Source organism: Saccostrea cucullata, unplaced genomic scaffold, assembly GCF_032062105.1.
Source record: "Saccostrea cucullata isolate Sc308-1 unplaced genomic scaffold, CSIRO_AGI_Scuc_v1 ctg1318, whole genome shotgun sequence".
NCBI lineage: Eukaryota > Metazoa > Mollusca > Bivalvia > Ostreida > Ostreidae > Saccostrea > Saccostrea cuccullata.
Genome location: NW_026927972.1, coordinates 301,415 through 320,956, shown reverse-complemented (window position 1 = coordinate 320,956; position 19,542 = coordinate 301,415). Strand labels below are relative to the sequence as shown.

The 19,542-nt window shown below is 36.0% G+C and overlaps 1 protein-coding gene across 1 annotated transcript; it reads left to right on the top strand.

Moving 5' to 3' along the window:
* Positions 1–10,965: 10,965 nt before the first annotated feature.
* LOC134276047 (uncharacterized) lies at positions 10,966–19,350 on the top strand. Its single transcript, XM_062758329.1, has one exon. The coding sequence runs from the start codon at positions 10,966–10,968 to the stop codon at positions 19,348–19,350; it is 8,385 nt and encodes a 2,794-aa protein (XP_062614313.1).
* Positions 19,351–19,542: the final 192 nt, after the last annotated feature.

Sequence of the window (19,542 nt, the reverse complement as noted above, 5' to 3'; positions counted from 1 at the left end):
TTCCTGCATTTGGACACAAAATGCAAGTAAAGCAGAAAGTAGGTAAAAAGAATGCGGGTGGGTACGACCCGATTCCTTGTTCGACCCGCGTGGTTTCGACCCTTTTCCTTGTTCGACCCGCGTGGTTTTGACCCGAGTGGTTTCGTTCCGAGGCAATATTAATTATAACAATTTCGATAGTTTAAATACATTTTTTGGGGTCTAATTCAAAATATTCAGATTTTTTTAACCTATCGCGACTGTTTATTTTTTAAAATATTGCTAAATAATTATGTTTATTTAAACCATTTAATATACATGTATAGACCATAAATTCGTATATATTATCCTACAAAGGGCTGATTAGTTTTTAAGGGAAAATGTTCAAATATAAATTATTTATATATTTCAAATGAAATTAATTGCATCCTTGTCCTAAAAACAATCTCAAGTTTACTATTGACTTCAATGTTGACAACCAATAATTGACACATATCCCTCCCTGAAGCCATACAGCTACCGTGTAACCATGTGTATACCTAAGGTATACATCATACCTTATAGTGTGAACCCCTCTATTTACCTGTATGTATATAATTATAAGTAGGTCGAAACCACTTGGGTCGTTACCACGCGGGTCGAACACGGAATCGGGTCGTAACCACTCGACACCGGTAAAAATAGCTACTTTGGGTAGCTTTATATACCTAGGTAGCTATTAATAGTTACGTAGGTAGAAATAGTCTTTGGACTGGACCTGTTGAAGAGTTGTCTGTATTGATATTGTCTTTCTTTGCAAGCAACAACTATTAGGCCTAGTGTTGAGTCTGTTGACTTTAACTGATGTTCAATTGTAACCCTGTTACAGGACTATTTAATCAAGTAACAAATCTAACATACCCTCAATTTAAAGATGCTGGTCAATTGAAGCCACAAGGGTTTTTTTCTCCATTTTTAAGTTACACTGGTGCTTGATTCCTTTGGTGACAATCCGTAACCTGTGATACTGGTTACAATTGGACATTAATAAAAGTCAGCACTAATTTCTTGAAATATAAAGATTAAAGCTATCCAAAAATGAAATGTTCAAGTTTTTTTTTATCCATTAAAGAAAATGTTTATTTCAAAGAACGATTAACGTGTGCCTTAATGAAAACTTGTGTCATAAAGTGCCCTTTTGATATCTTGATATATTTAGATTTAATATGACACTCATTTTAAATTCAAAATAGAACTCTGCTTATATTTTGTCAATGCATTAAATTAACGTGGTGAGGCATAGATAAGTATGACAACTGTGCAGTGTGCTGAATTATTGTTGTTTATAATATCATGCTGACCTTCTTTGTTGTCTTATTTAATAAAAGGTTAGCATGATGATTGGTAAAAATTCAGCATAATGTAAAGGTATCATACTTAAACAGGGATTTTCCACCCACTTTTGGGAATGGGGCCCAGGCCCTTGGAATAGGGAATTTCATGACATTTTATCACATATTGGGAAATTTTATTGTATGATGTTTTTCAAGAAATAAATACTTAAGATGAACTATCAATCAGAGAATTGAACATTATACAAGTAATATTAAAGTTTAACCCAAGATTCCTCAAAATTTTGTTCATTTCATTCAAATTTCCAAACCCAATCATGTTTGTATTTCATGAATTATGTTCAGGTTACCTTCTTGAGTTCTCCTTCTTTCAAAAATTGAACATAGGCAGTTGATTTTTGGGAAAAAGGGAGGGGTTTTGCAATTGGGAATGGGGCCCATATTTGGCCCTACACGGGTTAGTGGAAAATCCCTGTTAAACTATATTCTACTATATATAATACATAATACAGTGACTTTACAGTGTTAAATCCAGACTCTAAAATGGTCATTGTAATTCAAAGGGGCACTTTATGTTCGAAGTTTAAAACTATCACGAAACGAAAGTGTCATTATATAAATATTGCATACCATTGAAAATTTTCACCCCAAGAACAACCATTGTCAACCGAGGTTGACAATTGTTTTCGAGGGGTGAAAATTTTCAATGTTACACTCAACTACATGCAATATTTATTATATTATACTGAATGTTTTATACAAATACATATAACAGTGAACCGTGCACGCATAAATTCCACGCAGTCACTATTTTTTTTAATACCACCCGTCTTCAAGCAATGTTGACTGTTGCTACGCAGGAGGGCGTGGCTTCATTATTCAGCTGGTAGTAGTGTTTTTTATCAAATGTTTCTCAACGAATCAGATTCAAGTAGATTACATGAAAGTATAATATTTTTATTTAACAGTCTTTAGAGGGGACTCATGGTGGATGTTCATTCGTACATGATCAACTTGTACACTAACCAAGTCTATACAAAACTGAAGTCAACTGGTACACAAGGTTATCCATTGCTTATTTATATATATGTCACAGTAAAAATTACAGTTATACTTCCCTTACTTATCTATAGATATATTTTGTTTTAATTTGTCACAGTAAAAATTACAGTAAATTAATTTAGTATGAACATGGAAATTGCAAATTCACAGATATAGCGAAGTTATCTTGGATCCCCAGCTTTATATATATACATGTAAATGTAACGAAATTCTTATATGGATATAATGACTTAAGGATATAGCAAAGTAATATCATAGGTCCCAGTGACTTCATATTGACAGATTTTTCTATATATATTATATCAAAAACAAAAAAAAAAAAAACAACCACAGAAAATGCATAAACTGTAAATTTTACATTTTAAAAACAGAAATTTTCTAATGTAAATAATAAATATTCTGAATAACACATGATCATAAACTTTAAAATCACATCTTATCTGTTTAGGATAGATACTGTTTGTTCAAATCATAACCCGGGGGGTAGGGCGGGGTCAAATTGGCCGATCAAAGTTTTACATAGAAATATATAGGAAAATTCTTGAAGAAACTTCTTTACAAGAATAGCAAAGGCATAAATGATCATATTTGTATAGAAGCATCCTCAGGTAGTGTAGATTCAATTTTGCTCAAATCATGAACCCTGAGGGTAGGGCGGCTCTCAATGGTTGATTAAAGTTTTACAAAGAAAGAATTAGGAAAATTCTTGAAAAACTTCTAAGAATAGCAAAGGCATGATTGATCATATTTATATAGAAGCATCCTCAGGTAGTATAGATTCAAGTTGTCCAATGCATGACCCCAGGGGGAAGGGCGGGGTCACAATTGCCAATCAGAGTTCTGCTTAGAAATATTTGGGGAAAATTTTGAAAAATCTTCTTCTCAAGAATAGCAAAAGCATGATTGATCATATTTATATGGAAGCATCTTCAGGTAGTATAGATTCAAGTTTGTCCAAATCATGAACCCGGGGGGAAGGGCGGGGCCACAATTGCCGATCAAAGTTTTCTATAGAAATATATAGGGAAAATTCTTGAAAACTCTTCTTCTCAAGAATAGCAAGGGCAGGACTGATCATATTTATATGGAAGCATCCTCAGGTAGTGTAGATTCAAATCATCACCAACCCGGTAAGGGGGAGGGGGGTTAGGGCGGGGCCACAATGGCATAACAAAGTTTTTCATGGAAAGATATAGGAAAATTCTTTAAGATTCTTCTGAAGAATAGCAAAGTCATGATTAGTTATACTTATATGGAAGCATCCTCAGGTAGTGTAGATTCAAGTTTGTTCAAATCATGACCCGGTGAGGTAGGGCAGGGCAGGGCAGGGCCACAACAGGGAATCTAACTTTTACATAGAAAAAAATCTTTAAAAATCTTCTTTTCAAGAATGGCAAAAGTCATGATTAGTCATATTCTGACATATGGAAGCATTCTCAGGTAGTGTAGATTCATTTTTAGCTCTTCTGAGCCAAAGGCTCAAAGAGCTAATGCTATGGCCATTTATGCGGTGTGCATAAACTTTTTAGAATATGGGCCATAACTCAAGAACCCCTTGGCCAATCAGTGCCAAATTTGTCACAGGATATCCTTGGCCCAAGGGCTACCACTTGTACTAAAATAGGGTTGGGACCCTTAAACAAGGGGAGATAATCAGGAAAACAAAACCCAAAGTACTGGTTGCTAAAAAATCTTCTTCACCAGAACCACCAGGCAGATTTTCACCAAACTTACATACAAGGATCAGGATATGTCAAAAATTTAAATTTGCATGGGGAATTACCCTGGGGCAAAGGGTGTGGTCTGAAGGACACATCAAAGTTGACCTAAATTTACAATTGATAAAAATGTATATTTTGCTTACTATAAGGACTAGGATCATCAAATCTTGTAAGTTGATGTATCTTAGGACTTCACATCATGTTAACTCAAAAGTAGGTCAGGGTGACTTACTTTTTAAATTTTCCGGCATTTGTTTTCAAATTGAATTGATGGCATATTTTGGACACTTTAAGGCCTATGATCATCAAACTTTGTCAGTTGATGCATCTTGGGTCCTCAAACAATGTCAACTTAAAAGTAAGTCACCGTGACCTACTTTTTGAACTTTATGACTTATCCTTTTAAAAACATTTAATCCCATTATTTCAGACACTGGGAGGTAAAGTTTCATCAAATCTTGTAAGTTGATGCATCTTGGGACCTTAAAACGTATTTATGAAAAAGTTGGTCACTGTGACCTTCTTTTTGAATTTTTTCAGTATTTGTTTTCAAATTGTTTAAAACATATTTTGATTACCTTCAGACCTACAATTATCAAACTTAATCAGTAGATGCATCTTGGGTCTTTAAAAAATGTCGACCAAAATATAGGTCATGATGACCTACTTACGATATTCTATGGCTATATCTTAGTATCTTGGGTATTTATTAGCTTAGAATCACCAAAATTTGTGAGCTGATGCATATTTAGTTTTCGGAGAGTGATGACCAAAAAATAGGTCATGTTGACCTACTTTTGACATTTTATGGCTTTATTTAAGTATCTCCGGTACTTATTGGCTTAGAATCATCAAACTTTGTGAGTTGATGTATCTTGAGTATTCTGAGAGTGACAACCAAAAAGTAGGTCATGGTGACCTACTTTTGACATTTTGTGGCAAATATTAAGTATCTTAGGTATTTATTAGCTTAGAATCATCAAACTTTGTCAGTTGATGCATCTTGGGTTTCGGAGATTGTCGACCAAAAAGTAGGTCACAGTGTCCAACTTTTGGCATCGTATGGCTATATTTAAGTATCTCAGGCACTTCTTGGCTAAGAATCATCAAACTTTGTCAGTCGAGGCATCTTAGGTTTTCGGAGAATGTCGATCAAAAAGTAGGTCATGGTGACCTACTTTTGAATATCTCAGATAGGTATAAGCTGAGAATCATCAAACTTTGTCAGTTTAGGCACCTTAGGTTTTCAGAGAACGTCAACCAAAAAGTAGGTCACTGTGACCTACTTTTGACATTTTATGGCTATATTTAATATCTGATACTTATTGGCTTGGAATCATCAAACTTTATCAATTGAGGCATCTTAGGGTTTCATAGAATGTCCACCAAGAAGTAGGTCCTGGTGACCTACTTTTGAATATCTCACGTACTAATTGGCTTAAAATCAAAAACTTTGTCAGTTTAGGCATTTTGGGTTTTTGGATAACATCGACCAAAAAAATAGGTCACCGTGACCTACTTTTGAATTTGATGGCTATATTTGATTATCTCTGGTACTTATTGGCTTAGAATCTTCAAACTTTGTCAGATGATGCATCTTGGGTTTTCGGAGAATGTCGACCAAAAAGTAGATCATGGTGACCTACTTTTGTATATCTCAGGTACTTATTTACTTAGAATCATCATTCTTTGTTAATTAATGTATCTTGAGTCCTCAGAAAATTTCAATCAAAAGGTAGGTCACTGTGACCTACCTATGGTATTTTATGATTATATTATAATATCTTCAGTCTTGACTGGCTAAATATTATCAAACTTTGTCAGTTGATGCATTTTGGGTCTTATGATACTAATAGAGTTGAAGGCTTCTAATAGAAGTGATAGATTGTACATTTTATCAGAAGAGCGATTCAAGGCCCTTGGGCCTCTTGTCTTCCCCTGCAGCGAATGGCGGAGCACCAATGTAATGTCAAATGTAAAGGGCAATAAAGCCACAGGTAGTCAAAGAAATATGCAAGCATACTTAGTTAGTGTAGAAAGTTTGTTCAAATCATGCCCTCTCCCCTTTAAGGATTGGTGGGAACACTTTTGGGTTTAAACTTTTTTTTTATTAATAATAAACTGATTTCTGATTTTTCCCTGCCACAGTGCTCAGTTGAGCGATGTGGCCATGGTCCTCTTGTTATCGAATTATTTACTTCATCTTTGTGTATCAGTTGACTTCAATTTTGTATACATTGTGAGGGTTGACCCCATGTATATGACTTCTTTTTATGTTAATTGCATTGTGCATGACTTAACTGTGTGTGAAGTTGTGCATTTTATCTTCTAAAAATGTCAACTAAAGAAAATACACCTTTTTTTTGATATACAACATACAGCAATCTATAAAATGTACCGGTATAACAAATAAAAATTTTTTTTGTTTCAATAAGAGAAATTGCACTTGTCCCATTGGTGGAATTATTCAGGCAATGGTATTAAGGCGTTTCAATATGATTTGCATTGGTCAATTGTTAAGGCAGTGCTCTGCTGGCACCCTATAGTGATCAGTCTGTCCATTTGTCCTTCTGTTCGTCTTCCTGTCTGCGATCTCGTGTCTGGAGCATATTTTCCCTCTCCTTGGCCAAATCTTGCTCATCTGATAAAGGATGTGAAGTGACCTTGAACTTTTTTTGTAGGTTTAAGGTTAAGGTCATATCAGAATTATATGAAAAATCCTTGTCCAGATTACTGGTATATCTTCTCTCCCCTTGATCTAATGTGGCTCATACTTCACTCAAAGAGTGCCACTAGTTAATGGATGTGCAGTGTGAACAGTGTATCTAGGTCAATGATCAAGGTCAAAAATAGTCTTTGTTTAAAATCTTTGTTCGGTGCTTTATTTCTTTCCCTCAAGTCCAGTCAGAAGCAAATTTTACCCATTGACTTAGGGAAATTTACAGAAAATTTCATTGATAATGGTTGAGTCTTACCTGAGAGGTGATTAGTATTTATTAATTAAAAAGAAGTAAACATGGCAAGATGATATCTTACTGAGAGATAATATTTTTCTAATTTTCAAAGATCATGGAAAAGTTAGTATATTTTTCTATAAATATTTCAAAAATCGCATCTGCAAATTAACATATATGATTCATTTATTTTATTGAATGATTTGTTGGTTAACAAAATTTGTTTAGAGATGACAGATGAGATCTTTTAGTAGGAAAATAAGTTTATTGGAGCTATAAAGAATTATTTTTAGATAGGTTAAAGTGAGCTTTTCTGATCAAAATTTGTTGTCTGTCGTCGCTGTTGTTAAATATATACATAGATATAATGAGTGAGAATGCTTCTTTCAAAATTTTATGGCTCCTGAGTCACAGGTTCTGGTGTTGTGGGGTGGGGGCTCTATTGATTACTGAGTATATAGTGAAAATACACTAATTCTTTGAAAATCTATGTACCTGGGTAATAAATAAAAAACAAGTACATTTTTTTTAATAAGACTGCCTCTTCCAAAATTGCAAATTTTATGGCCCAGGGTGAGGGGATCTGGTGTTAGGGTGGGGTTCTATTGATTATGAGTATACATGTGTAATGAAAATGCATAAATGCTTTTAAAAAAAATCTCCTCTGCTCCTGCATATTAACCAATGAACTTACTATGTACATATTTATGATTAATAGGAGAATGCTTCTCCCCCTTTGAAGTCTGGGCCATGAGTTTTGGTGTTAGGGTGGGGCTCTTATGATTATGTAGTGAAAATGCATGTATTGTTTGAAATTCTTTTCCTTTGCTCCTTGGTATTATGCATATGATCTTAGTTTGAAAATAAATTAATGCTTTCAAATCTGCTCTGTGGTATTAATCAACCATATATGAGGAAATAAAATTTATGATAAAATTTCTAAAAATTTGAAATATGTCACTTCACGGTCAGTAGTTCCAGTGGGGTGGTGTGCACATCTGGTGTTTATAAAGTGGAAATGCATTTTCCGTTTGTTACTCTGATCTACCTCTGGGTATTTTAAAAGTAACCGAAATAAGCATGCTCAGTGAATAATTATCACAAATAATGGCGCCTCTGAGAAAATTGCTTATACAAAATTACATGTATCAAGATTTTTGGTACTAGTATTTTAAAACATGAACCAAATTCAATTGTTGGAAAGTTGTTACATGGTACTCAGGTGACATATAAGGCTCATGGGCCTCTTGTTCTCTATTATATTTTGCTATGCTCTGCCACGAATATGGCTGGGGCATATAGTGTTGTCAAGTCCGTCTTCTGTCTTTCCATCTTTCTATCCTTCCGTCCTTCTGTCTGTCCTTCCGTCAAACTTTGCGTTTAGCTCTGTTCAAAGCTCAGTTTCAAAGAAACTATCCAAGATATTTTCATCACACTTCATATGCTGATAGATATTGATAAGAGCTATGCAACTGCATTAACATTTTTTGACCTCTCTGACCTTGACCTCACTTTTCATAAATTAGTGTTTAGCTCAGTTTTTAACATACCATTCAAGATGGTGTTATCAAACTTCATATGTTGATACATATTGATGAAAGATATGCAACTGCATCAACATAACCTTTCCTTTGACCTTGACCTCACTTTTCCTAAATCAGTGTCAAACTTCATATGCTAATACATACTGATGTAAGCAAATAGGCAATTCAACTGCATCAACATTTTGACTTTGACCTCTCATTTGACCTTGACATCGCCTTTGACTTTGACCTAACTTATTTTTAGCTCACCTCAACGAAGTTGGGGGAGCTTATGTAATACCCTCGGCGTCGGCGTCCCAGGTTAATTTAAGTTTTTTGGAGCAGTTTTCTTTTTAAGTGCTTCTATGTGCTATATTGATTAGACATGCATGGAAGATGGTTCTAGTGTGTTTCATTGTACCAGTCAAAGTTTCAGATGCTGCAATTTCAGCAGAGGAATGACCAGGTTAATGTTTTTGGAGCAGGTTAACATTTTTGGTGCAGTTTTTGGTGTAGGTTTCATTTCCAAGTAAGTACAATCCCTATGTTGACCAAACTTGCATGGATGATACATCTAAGGATGGATACAACTGGGCTTGCTTCGGATGCTAAATCTGACCTTTTTCCGGTTGAGTGAACAGGTTAAAGTTTTTGGTGCAGGTTTCATTTCCAAGTAACTATAAGCCCTATGTTGACCAAACTTGCATGGATGATACATCTAAGGATGCATACTACCGGGCTTGCTTCGGATGCTGAATCTGACCTACATTTTCTGGTTGAGTGAACAGGTTAAAGTTTTTGGTGCATGTTTCATTTGCAAGTAACACTGAGCCCTATGTTGACCAAACTTGCATGTATGATACATCTAAGGATGCATACTACTGGGCTTGCTTCAGATGCTGAATCTGACCTACATTTTCCGGTTGAGTGAACAGGTTAAAGTTTTTGGTGCATGTTTCATTTGCAAGTAACTATGAGCCCTATGTTGACCAAACTTGCATGGATGATACATCTAAGGATGCACTCTACCAGGCTTGCTTCGGTTGCTGCATCTGACCTACATTTTCCGGTTGAGTGAACAGGTTAAAGTTTTCATCAAGAGATGAAAATTCTCAAATTTGCTTCAGTTGCTGGATTTTGATTACATTTTCATGAAGAATAACTAGTTAAAATTTTTTATATAGGTCTATTTCAAAGTATCAGATCAAAATTGCTTAAATATTTTCATTTTTGGAATGTACACTATTTGTTGGTTAATTGTGTGACTTTGCCTTACTTAAAGACAACATTCGTTGAGGTGAGCTCTGTAATCTCTGATTACTTATTTTTAATTATTGTGTAGCTCAGTTTTAAAGATACAATTCATGATATTTTTGTCAAACTTCATATGCATAGCTGTTACATACTGATGAGAGCAATTCAACTGCATCAACATTTTTGATCTTGAGCTTCCCTTTGATCTTGACCTCACTTTTCCAAAATCAGTGTCAAACTTCATAAGCTGATACATACTCATGTAAGCAATTCATCTGCATCAACATTTTTGACCTTGACCTTTTATTTGACCCTGATCTCACTTTTATCAAATTGTGTTTAAGTCAGATTTAATCAAAGAATTCATTCAAGATATTTTTGTCAAACTTCATATGTTGATACATATTGATGAGAGATATGCAACTGCATCAAAATTTTTGACCTTGACCTTTCCTTTGACCTCACTTTTCCTAAATCAGTGTCAAAGTTCATATGCTGATACATACTGATGTAAACAATCGTATTAACATTTTGACATTGGCTTTTCATTTGACCTTGACCTCACTTTTATCAAATTGTTTTTAAGTCAGTTGTAAAGAAACCATTTATAAATTTATGTTCAACTTTATATGCTGAAAGGTACTGATGAGAGCTTTTTAACTGCATGAACATTTTTGACCTTGACCTTACCTTTAACCTTTGACCTCACTTTTCCTAAATCAGTGTCAAACTTCAAATGCTGATACATAGTGATGTAAGCAATTGAACTGCATCACTATTCAAGATATTCTGGTCAAACTTCATACACTAATACAAATTTTCATGTTGCATTACTAATATGCTCTTGGTGGGACATTCATGTCTTGTGGACGTATTTCTAGTTTATATTTAGTCTGTCCATCCTTCTATAGAGTTTTAACATTTTTAATTACCCATATAACACTTGGCCAATTTCAATCATACTTGTGTTTTTATTTTGAAATATCCTTTGCTAGTGTAGCTGGTAGATTTTAAACTATTGCCAGCACAAACACCTTTGTTCTCTTCCTTCTTGGGAAATGTTTAACCAAAAGTGAGATTTAATGCTAAAATAATCCCTGATTAAAATGCTCAAAATTAATAAAAAAGGGTTTTTTTTTAGATGCCAAAGAGAAAAAGAGCTATCAATAATAGACAACGGCGTGAGAGAGACAGAGATCGTAAGAGGCAGGAGAGACAGAAGTCTGAACCTGAAGAAGCATCAGAAGACAAAGTGTCAGAGTTCTCTGTCCTTGGCAGGTCAGAGGATGGAGCTGTCTTAGCTCCTCCCGGTAATTTTCCGGGGCTTGGTTCCATGGGGTTGCCACCTAAAGAGGAAAAACCCCTGGCCAGGGTGCAGGCCTCACCTAGAGTGAGAATGCATTCACCTGCCCCGAGGTTGCCACCTCCTCGGGGAAGTCGTCTGTTTGTCCGCAACGAGGACAAGGCACCGTCCCCTGACTCCCCACCGTGGGTTTGTGCTCCACCGAGGGCACCTGGATCGGACATTGGGCATATGTCTGGTCCAGCAGGTCAGGCGCAGCTGGATACCTCCAGGGAGGAGGAGACCAGTAGAATATCAAAAGATGAGGGCACTTTAACTGATTTTAAAACTGAGTCTGAACGAATATTGAAAGGAAATTTGAACGAATACAATATAGAATCTGAAATGAAAACAAGTAGAAATGAGAATGAGAACAATGAGAAACATACAATTTCAGAGACTTGTGATAAAGAGAATTTGAATGAAGGAAATGAGTCTGAACGAATATTGAAAGGAAATTTGAATGAATATAATATAGAATCTGAAATGAAAACAAATAGAAATGAGAACAATGAGATATATACAATTTCAGAGACTTGTGATAAAGAGAATTTGAATGAAGGAAATGATCCGTGTTGGCAGAAATCATGGAAGAGAGGTAACTATGACATAAATTACTCAATCCAGGGTTCATTTCATCAGGCTCACCCTATATTTGAAGACAATGCTGGGACACAATGTGTTGCTAATTGTTTAGCAGGATTAGCTTTTCACAAACTTAAAAATGCTAAGAACTGGACAACAATGGATATGGATAGGATTCTAATGACAGGTGATGAATTGTATACATATCTGCAACGGAGCTCATCAATCACTGATAGGTATTTACTTGTTGAGGAATTACCACAACTCTTTGAATGCTTTAATCGGTCATACCAATTCCATGCAAATGAGTCAGTTGCAAGTGTTATTATGGCCAATGATTGCTTAAACTATGCAGAGTTTAATGCATTACCACTATACACAGCACTACAGGTTGCACTTACAGACACTGATGGCTGTTTTGTATGCTTTGGTGGAAACACTATGCTAATAGGATCAACAGAAAGTGGATTCTTTGCATTTGATTCCCATTCTAGATCTTCTGATGGAATGTTAAGTGTGACCGGAAAGAGTACAAGGATTTTATTTCAAAATGTAAATGAGGTGTATTCATATCTTCAAGGTCTTGCTTTTTCAATGGGATATTCAGAGGGTGTTGAGTGTAATCTGAGTGGTGTAACCTGCAAAATGAATTATATTGCAAGTGTCAGTGCTTTGCTTGAGGAGGAGGAGGACGATACAAGTAAATTGCCTAAAAGTTCAGAGCTATTGGTGGAAACTACTGTTGAATCCTGTGATAGGAATGTTGATGTGATCTTTGTTGGTCATGAACAATTACAGTATAGTTTTATCCCTCTGACTAATGATATGAAAAAACAGATTTGTCACGAGTTGAACATTCCCTTCATTTGCAGAAGAAATGCTTGTGAGGTCCAGTGCTATAAGACTAATATCACAGAACCTAGGTTTGAGAAAGAAATTATAGGGGATGGAAACTGCTTTTTTAGGGCTGTTTCATTCAGTCTTACAAACTCGGAGGATTTCCACAACATAGTGCGTAAAGCTGTCTGTGAACATATGATGGGAAACAAAGAATTATTTAAACCATTCCTAAAAGATGGTGTACAATCTGTTGAAAGTCACATGTCCTCTACTCAAATGTCACAAGAAAGTACATGGGCTACTGAGGTGGAAATATTTGCCACAGCTCATATGCTGAACACTGATTTATATACATACTCAGGAGGGTGTTGGTTAAGATTTTTAGTTGCTGAGGTGGATCCTTGTAGGCAAAGTAGAACTGGTGCAATTTATCTGAATCACCACCAACAGAACCATTACAATGTAGTTCTCTCTGTAAATGGAGAAGAAATGGACTTGCAATCAATGGAACAGGATAAAATTCCTCAGGAATATCAAAAGCGATTCCGAAACCGAACACGTATGCAAGAGAGCAGGCAAGTTACATCAAAAGTACAAAAAATATTAAGTGCATCAGAGAAACGGAGACAGTCCTTGAGGAAAAGGTACCAGGAAGATGTACAATTTAGAGAGAAGAAACTGAAATTGGCCTATCAAAGGTACTTGAATGATGAGGAATTCCAAGCTAATGTAAAACTTGTTAGCAAAACAAAGTATTGTAATGATTCTGACTACCACAGTAAAACTAAAGTGAGGAGCAAAAAGAGAAGTTTTGAAAGGTATTTATCAAATGATGACCATAGGGAAGAGGTCAAACAGAGAAGTATTGACAAGTATGCAAAAAATGATTATCATAAGGAAGATGTGAAAAAGAGAAGTATTGAGAAATATGCACTAGATAAAGAGCATAGAGATGGTGTCAAGAAGAAAAGTATCGAGAAATATGCAGTAGATAAAGAGCATAGAGATGGTGTCAAGAAGAAAAGTATCGAGAAATATGCAGTAGATAAAGAGCATAGAGATGGTGTCAAGAAGAAAAGTATCGAGAAATATTCACTAAATAAAGAGCATAGAGATGGTGTCAAAAAGAGGAGTATTGAGAGGTATGCAATAAATGAGGAACATAGGGAAGAAATTAAAAAAAGAAGTATTGAGAGATACGCAACAGATGAGCAGCATAGAGAGGAAGCAAGAATGAGAAGTATTCAGAAATATAAAAGTAATGCTGAACACAGAGAAGACGTAAAGGCAAAAAGCAGGCAGAAGTACAAATCAGATGAAATGTACAGAAATCTTGTAAATACTGCAAGTATAAAGAGATACAAAGAAAATGAAAACTTCCGAGAAAGAAAACTTCATGTTGCAGCTGAGAAATATAAAAGTGATGAATGTTTCAGATCGAAACGAAAAGCTTTCAGTAAAAAACAATACGATTCCAGTGTGCTAACGAAAATGCAAAAAAAAGCAAGGGTTAAAAGTCGGAGAATTGCTCATCAAGCTAGACTTGAAAATCAGGAAGAGATTGTGAGAGTGTTTAAAGGAAAAGCTATGCAGGGTATAGATTATTCATGCTGCTGCTGTGATCGTCTCTTTTTTCAAAATCAAGTTCAAAGATGTGAACAAAAAACATATTCAAAGAATGAGGAAGCAGCAAATATTGCAGACTTGTGCATTCAGGAAAAGTATTGTCATCAGTGCTCAGAGTCATGTACGGAGAACTGCGTTAAGTCCAAATTATGGATTTGTTTCACTTGCCACAGGAAGATCATGAGGGGTTCTCTTCCAGCAGAAGCAGCATTTAACAAAATGGCCCTTGAAGATATTCCAAAGGAATTGAAAGACCTAAATAGCCTTGAGAAACACTTAATTGCAATACATATACCGTTTATGAAAGTCATGGCTCTTCCTCATGGTGGTCAGAAAAATATTCATGGGCCAGTTGTATGTGTACCATCAGATCTGATGAAAGTTACAAGTTTGCCAATGAAACCTGGAGAAGATCTGCTGCTTAGAGTGAAACTGAAGAGAAAGTTGAATTATAAGGGGTACATCGAATACCAGTTTGTTGATCCAAAGCACATATTCAATGCATTAAATTTTTTGAAACGAAAGAATCAGTGGTATGAAGATGTAGCTATAGATACAAACTGGAAAGGAAATTGTAACGATTTTCAGGAAATGTCAGAGAGTGATAGTCTATTAGATGATGATGATGATCGGCAGTACATTGCAACAGATACTTGTTTACAGCCTGTTGATATTGGTCAGGAAGTTCTTGATCATTACTTTGATGATATTTATGATATTTCTCCAGGAGAAGGAAATAATCCAGTAAGGATGTTACAGGAAGAAGGAAATGAAGCTAAAACATTTCCATTCTTGTTTCCAAGTGGACGTTTTTCATGGAATGACAATAGAGAAATACGAATAACACTGTCGAGATACTTCAACAACCGTCTGATGAATACTGACGGAAGATTTGCTAAAGACAGTAGTTATATATTTTTCAGTCAGTTTTTGTCTGATTTAAACCAGGTTATAGAAAAGACACAGATATCAATTAGAAAATCAGTCAGGAGATTAGGCAGTGACCAGTTTGTGACATCAGATATGGTACAAAATCCTGAAGTACTTTCGAAGTTGATGAAAAATGATGAAGCTTTGCGATTCATGCAGCCCATACGTGGAACGCCAGCATATTGGTCAGCAGCGCAAAAGGATCTTTTTGCTATGCTTCGGCAGTTAGGAATACCAACTTGGTTTTGCTCATTTTCTGCTGCGGAGCATAGATGGAATGATGCCGTTGCTACAATATTGAGACAACAATGCGATAGCAGAGATCCTTCTTTGATGGATTGGTCCGAAAAGAATGAGGTGCTGAGAAGTAATCCTGTAACAGTTGCTAGGATGTTCGAACACAGATTTCATCTTTTCCAGACAGAAGTGATATTTTCACCATTGGAACCAATTGGAAAAGTATCAGATTTTTTCCAAAGAGTCGAATTCCAGCAGAGAGGGTCTCCTCACATGCACTGTTTATATTGGATAGAAAATGCTCCAAAACTTGACGAAGACGGAGAGGAAGCCGTATGCAATTTCATTGACAAATATGTTAGTTGTGCAGTGCCTTCTCAGAATGAAGATTTGGAACTGAGGGATATTGTCTTGGCAGTACAGCAACACAGCAGAAAGCACTCGAAATCATGCAGAAAGAAGGGCACAGAATGTAGATTTAACTTTCCTAGACCACCTTCTGTATGTACATTCATAAATTCTCCTGTCGAGCAAGAGAGCTTGGAGAATGCTGCAGAAGCTACTGATTTAAAACATGAACGCTCAATTTCTAGAGAAATATTACTGAGAGTTTGGAATGAGGTGCAAGATGAAGCAAATGAAACACACACTACAGAAGAAATTTTTGAGCATCTGGGTTTGACACAAGAGCAGTATGAGGATGCACACAAAAGATTAGCAAAGAAGAGAACAGTTATTCTAGAAAGAAATCCATGCGAGCTCTGGATCAATCAGTATAATCCATGTCTTTTGAAATGCTGGGATGCCAATATGGATATTCAATTTGTTTTGGATCCATTTAGCTGCATTGTCTACATAATTTCATACATTTCGAAGTCTGAGAGGGAAATGGGAATGGTGTTGAAACAAACCAAAATAGAGGCAGAAGAAGGAAATGAAAGTGCACGAACAACTTTAAAGAAAATTGGTTCTGCCTACTTAAATCACAGGGAAGTGAGCGCACAGGAAGCTGTATATCGTGTATGCAACTTGAAGATGAAAGAATGTTCGAGAAAAGTAGTGTTTGTACCTGTTGGGGAAAATCCTACTCGACTGACGAAACCATTGTCACAGCTGAAAAGAAAACATAGTCTGGGGGACGATGAACATGATGAGAATGACGACGATGAAGAGGACATTTGGATGACAAATATAGTGGAAAGGTATGCAAATCGACCAAATAAACCTTTGTTTCAGAATATGTGTTTGGCAGAGTTTTGCTCAGAATTCAGAGTACTTGCTAAATCACAGGTTCCAAAGAGTTTAAACGAAAATGTTTTTGAACTCCAAAATAATAAAGGTTTCATCCAAAGAAGAACACGCACAAAGCCAGCTGTAATAAGATATCCCAGATTCAGTGCAGAAAAAATGTCAGAAAAGTATTACCAAAGCCTGCTTCAATTGTTCTTGCCGTACTGGACAGAGCCTCAATTAAAGCCTCCAGGATTTGATCTTTATGAAACATTTTATGAAAATGGACATGTGCGAATCACAGGAAAGAAGAGTGTGCAATCAGTGAAATCAATTGTTGATACAAATCGATTGCGTTATGCTGAAAATGAAGAACTAATTGAAGAGGCACAGGATACTTTCGAAAACATCGGAGAACCCGAGGATGCATGGGCAAACCTTTGTCCTGAGACAGAACTAATGAGAGAGGAATGTTCTTATGAGAGAAATAAAGGTTTGGATCTGGATGTGACAGAAGACTTGCCAGACATGCAAACAGAAATAAATTGTGATGTTCTTTTCAAAGTAGAACAGAATATACAGTCAAAGGAGGAGACAATACAAATCCTACAAAATTTAAACGAGACTCAAACAAAGGTATTTTACTTAGTTCGGGAATGGTGTTTGGCAAAACATTTTGGAGAAAAAACTGACGCCCTGCACATATTTATAACTGGTGGAGCAGGAACAGGCAAAAGCCATCTAATCAAAGCCATACATTATGAGGCATCACGAATACTTGGAAAGAATTTGACATCTCCTGACAGTGTATCAGTACTACTTGCTGCTTTTACTGGAACAGCTGCTTTCAATATTGGGGGAAATACTATCCATCATTTATTTTCACTGCCCAAATATATGTCTTTGCCATATGAACCATTGAGGGAACAGAGTCTAAGTGAAATGAGAGTGCATCTTGGAGACCTGCAAATTCTGGTTATTGATGAAATTTCAATGGTTTACAAAAGATTATTGTACTATGTTCATGAAAGACTTGTACAGATTAAGAAATGCAGGGAACCATTTGGAGGAGTTTCTGTGATAGCTGTTGGCGATTTCTACCAACTTCCTCCAGTAAAACAGCGTAAAGATGAAAGGCTGTATAAAGAAAATGCTGCTTACCCTGTTGATCATTGGCTTGACCTTTTCAAAGTGGTGGAGTTATCTGAAATTATGCGGCAACGTGAAGACATCCCATTTGCAACAGCATTGAATTCACTTCGAAGTAGAGAAATAAAAGAACCACTGGAATATGAAACAGATTCTATCTTGAAGGAATGTGAAAGGGAAGGGCCACATGATGTACTTCACGTCTACGCAACAAATGACGAAGTAAATGCTTACAACTTGACAATGCTCAGGGGAACCTGTGAAGACATTGTTGAGATTGACGCGCAAGACTTTACCAAAGATAGATCATCAGGCAAGCTTATCTTAAGAAGCAAGCCATTGACACGGTCGAGGACAGACAATCTTTCTAGCAGTTTGTTAATGGGAGTTGGAGCAAGAGTCATGCTTACAAGAAACTGCAATGTAGAAGACGGACTGGTAAATGGAGTTATGGGGCATATAACGCATTTTGTATATGGTCAAATACATGGCGTAAACAATGTTGTTGCAGTAGGAGTAATATTTGACAATATCAATGTTGGCATGAAGTCCGGAAATAAAACAAGAAATGGAAACATTGTTCTGATTGAAAGAGTTCAAGAGGAGATACTAGAACAGAAAACAAAGAATGTTGTTCGACATCAGTTTCCATTACGATTGTCTTGGGCTTGCACAGCTCACAAAGTACAAGGCATGACAGTTGACAAGGTTGTAGTTAATTTAGATCGGACATTTTCTCCTGGACAAGGATACGTTGCGTTGAGCAGAGTTACATCAAAACAAGGATTATTTATTGAAACAAATGACATTGAGTCGTTCAAGAAAAAGATATACGCTGACCCAGAAGTCAAATCAGCTTTGCAGGGAATGCCAAAATTGATACTACCAAACTTTGATGCATCAGAACAAGGTATTACAATCTATCTACATAACATTCAGAGTCTCAATAAACATTTTGAAGATCTGAGAAAGGACATTCGCTGTAGGAATGCAAACATTATTTGCTTGACAGAGACTTGGTTAAGATCTGGACAAAACGTTAGTTCATTGAAAATAAAAGATTTCCATTTTCACCAAGCAACAAGAGGAGATGTATATGATGAGACCAATGCTCAAATGTCAAAGTTGCGTGCATCAAAGGGTGGAGGTGTTGCACTTTACATCAAAGAAACTGAACATGAAAAAATTGTTTCTTCACTTCCTGTAAAGAATGTTGAGGGCATCTGTGTGAAGTGTGTTTCACAAGATATAATTGTTTTAACTGTCTATCGGCCAAATTCTTTAGATGTTTCCCAGTTCTTATTACAATTCGAAAAGGTTATGTCTTATTACAAATCACAAAGTAAGTTCTGTGTTTGTCTTGGAGACTTCAATGAAGATGCCAGATCTGCAGGATCTATTCAAACTTTTATGACCAATCAGGGCTTTAAACAACTGGTTAATTTTAATACAACAGAAGGAGCGACAATCCTTGATCATGTGTATTTATCAACATCCTTACAAGCAGAAGTGAAAAAAATATCAACTTACTACAGTTACCACGATGCCTTGATGGTAACCATCATATCAGACACAGAAAAATATTAACTGTATTAGTTACATTTGCTAAAGTCTTAATTGTTCCCAGATTTTCTCGACATTTTTACATAGTACAGTATAACTTATCTGGCAACCAGTGGTTCCAGAATATTTGAATGAACAATACAGCATCCGGGTTAGAGAATATTGCACTGTGAAAGTAAGTTTAAAAAACATCGATGCAACAGCAGCAACAATCCA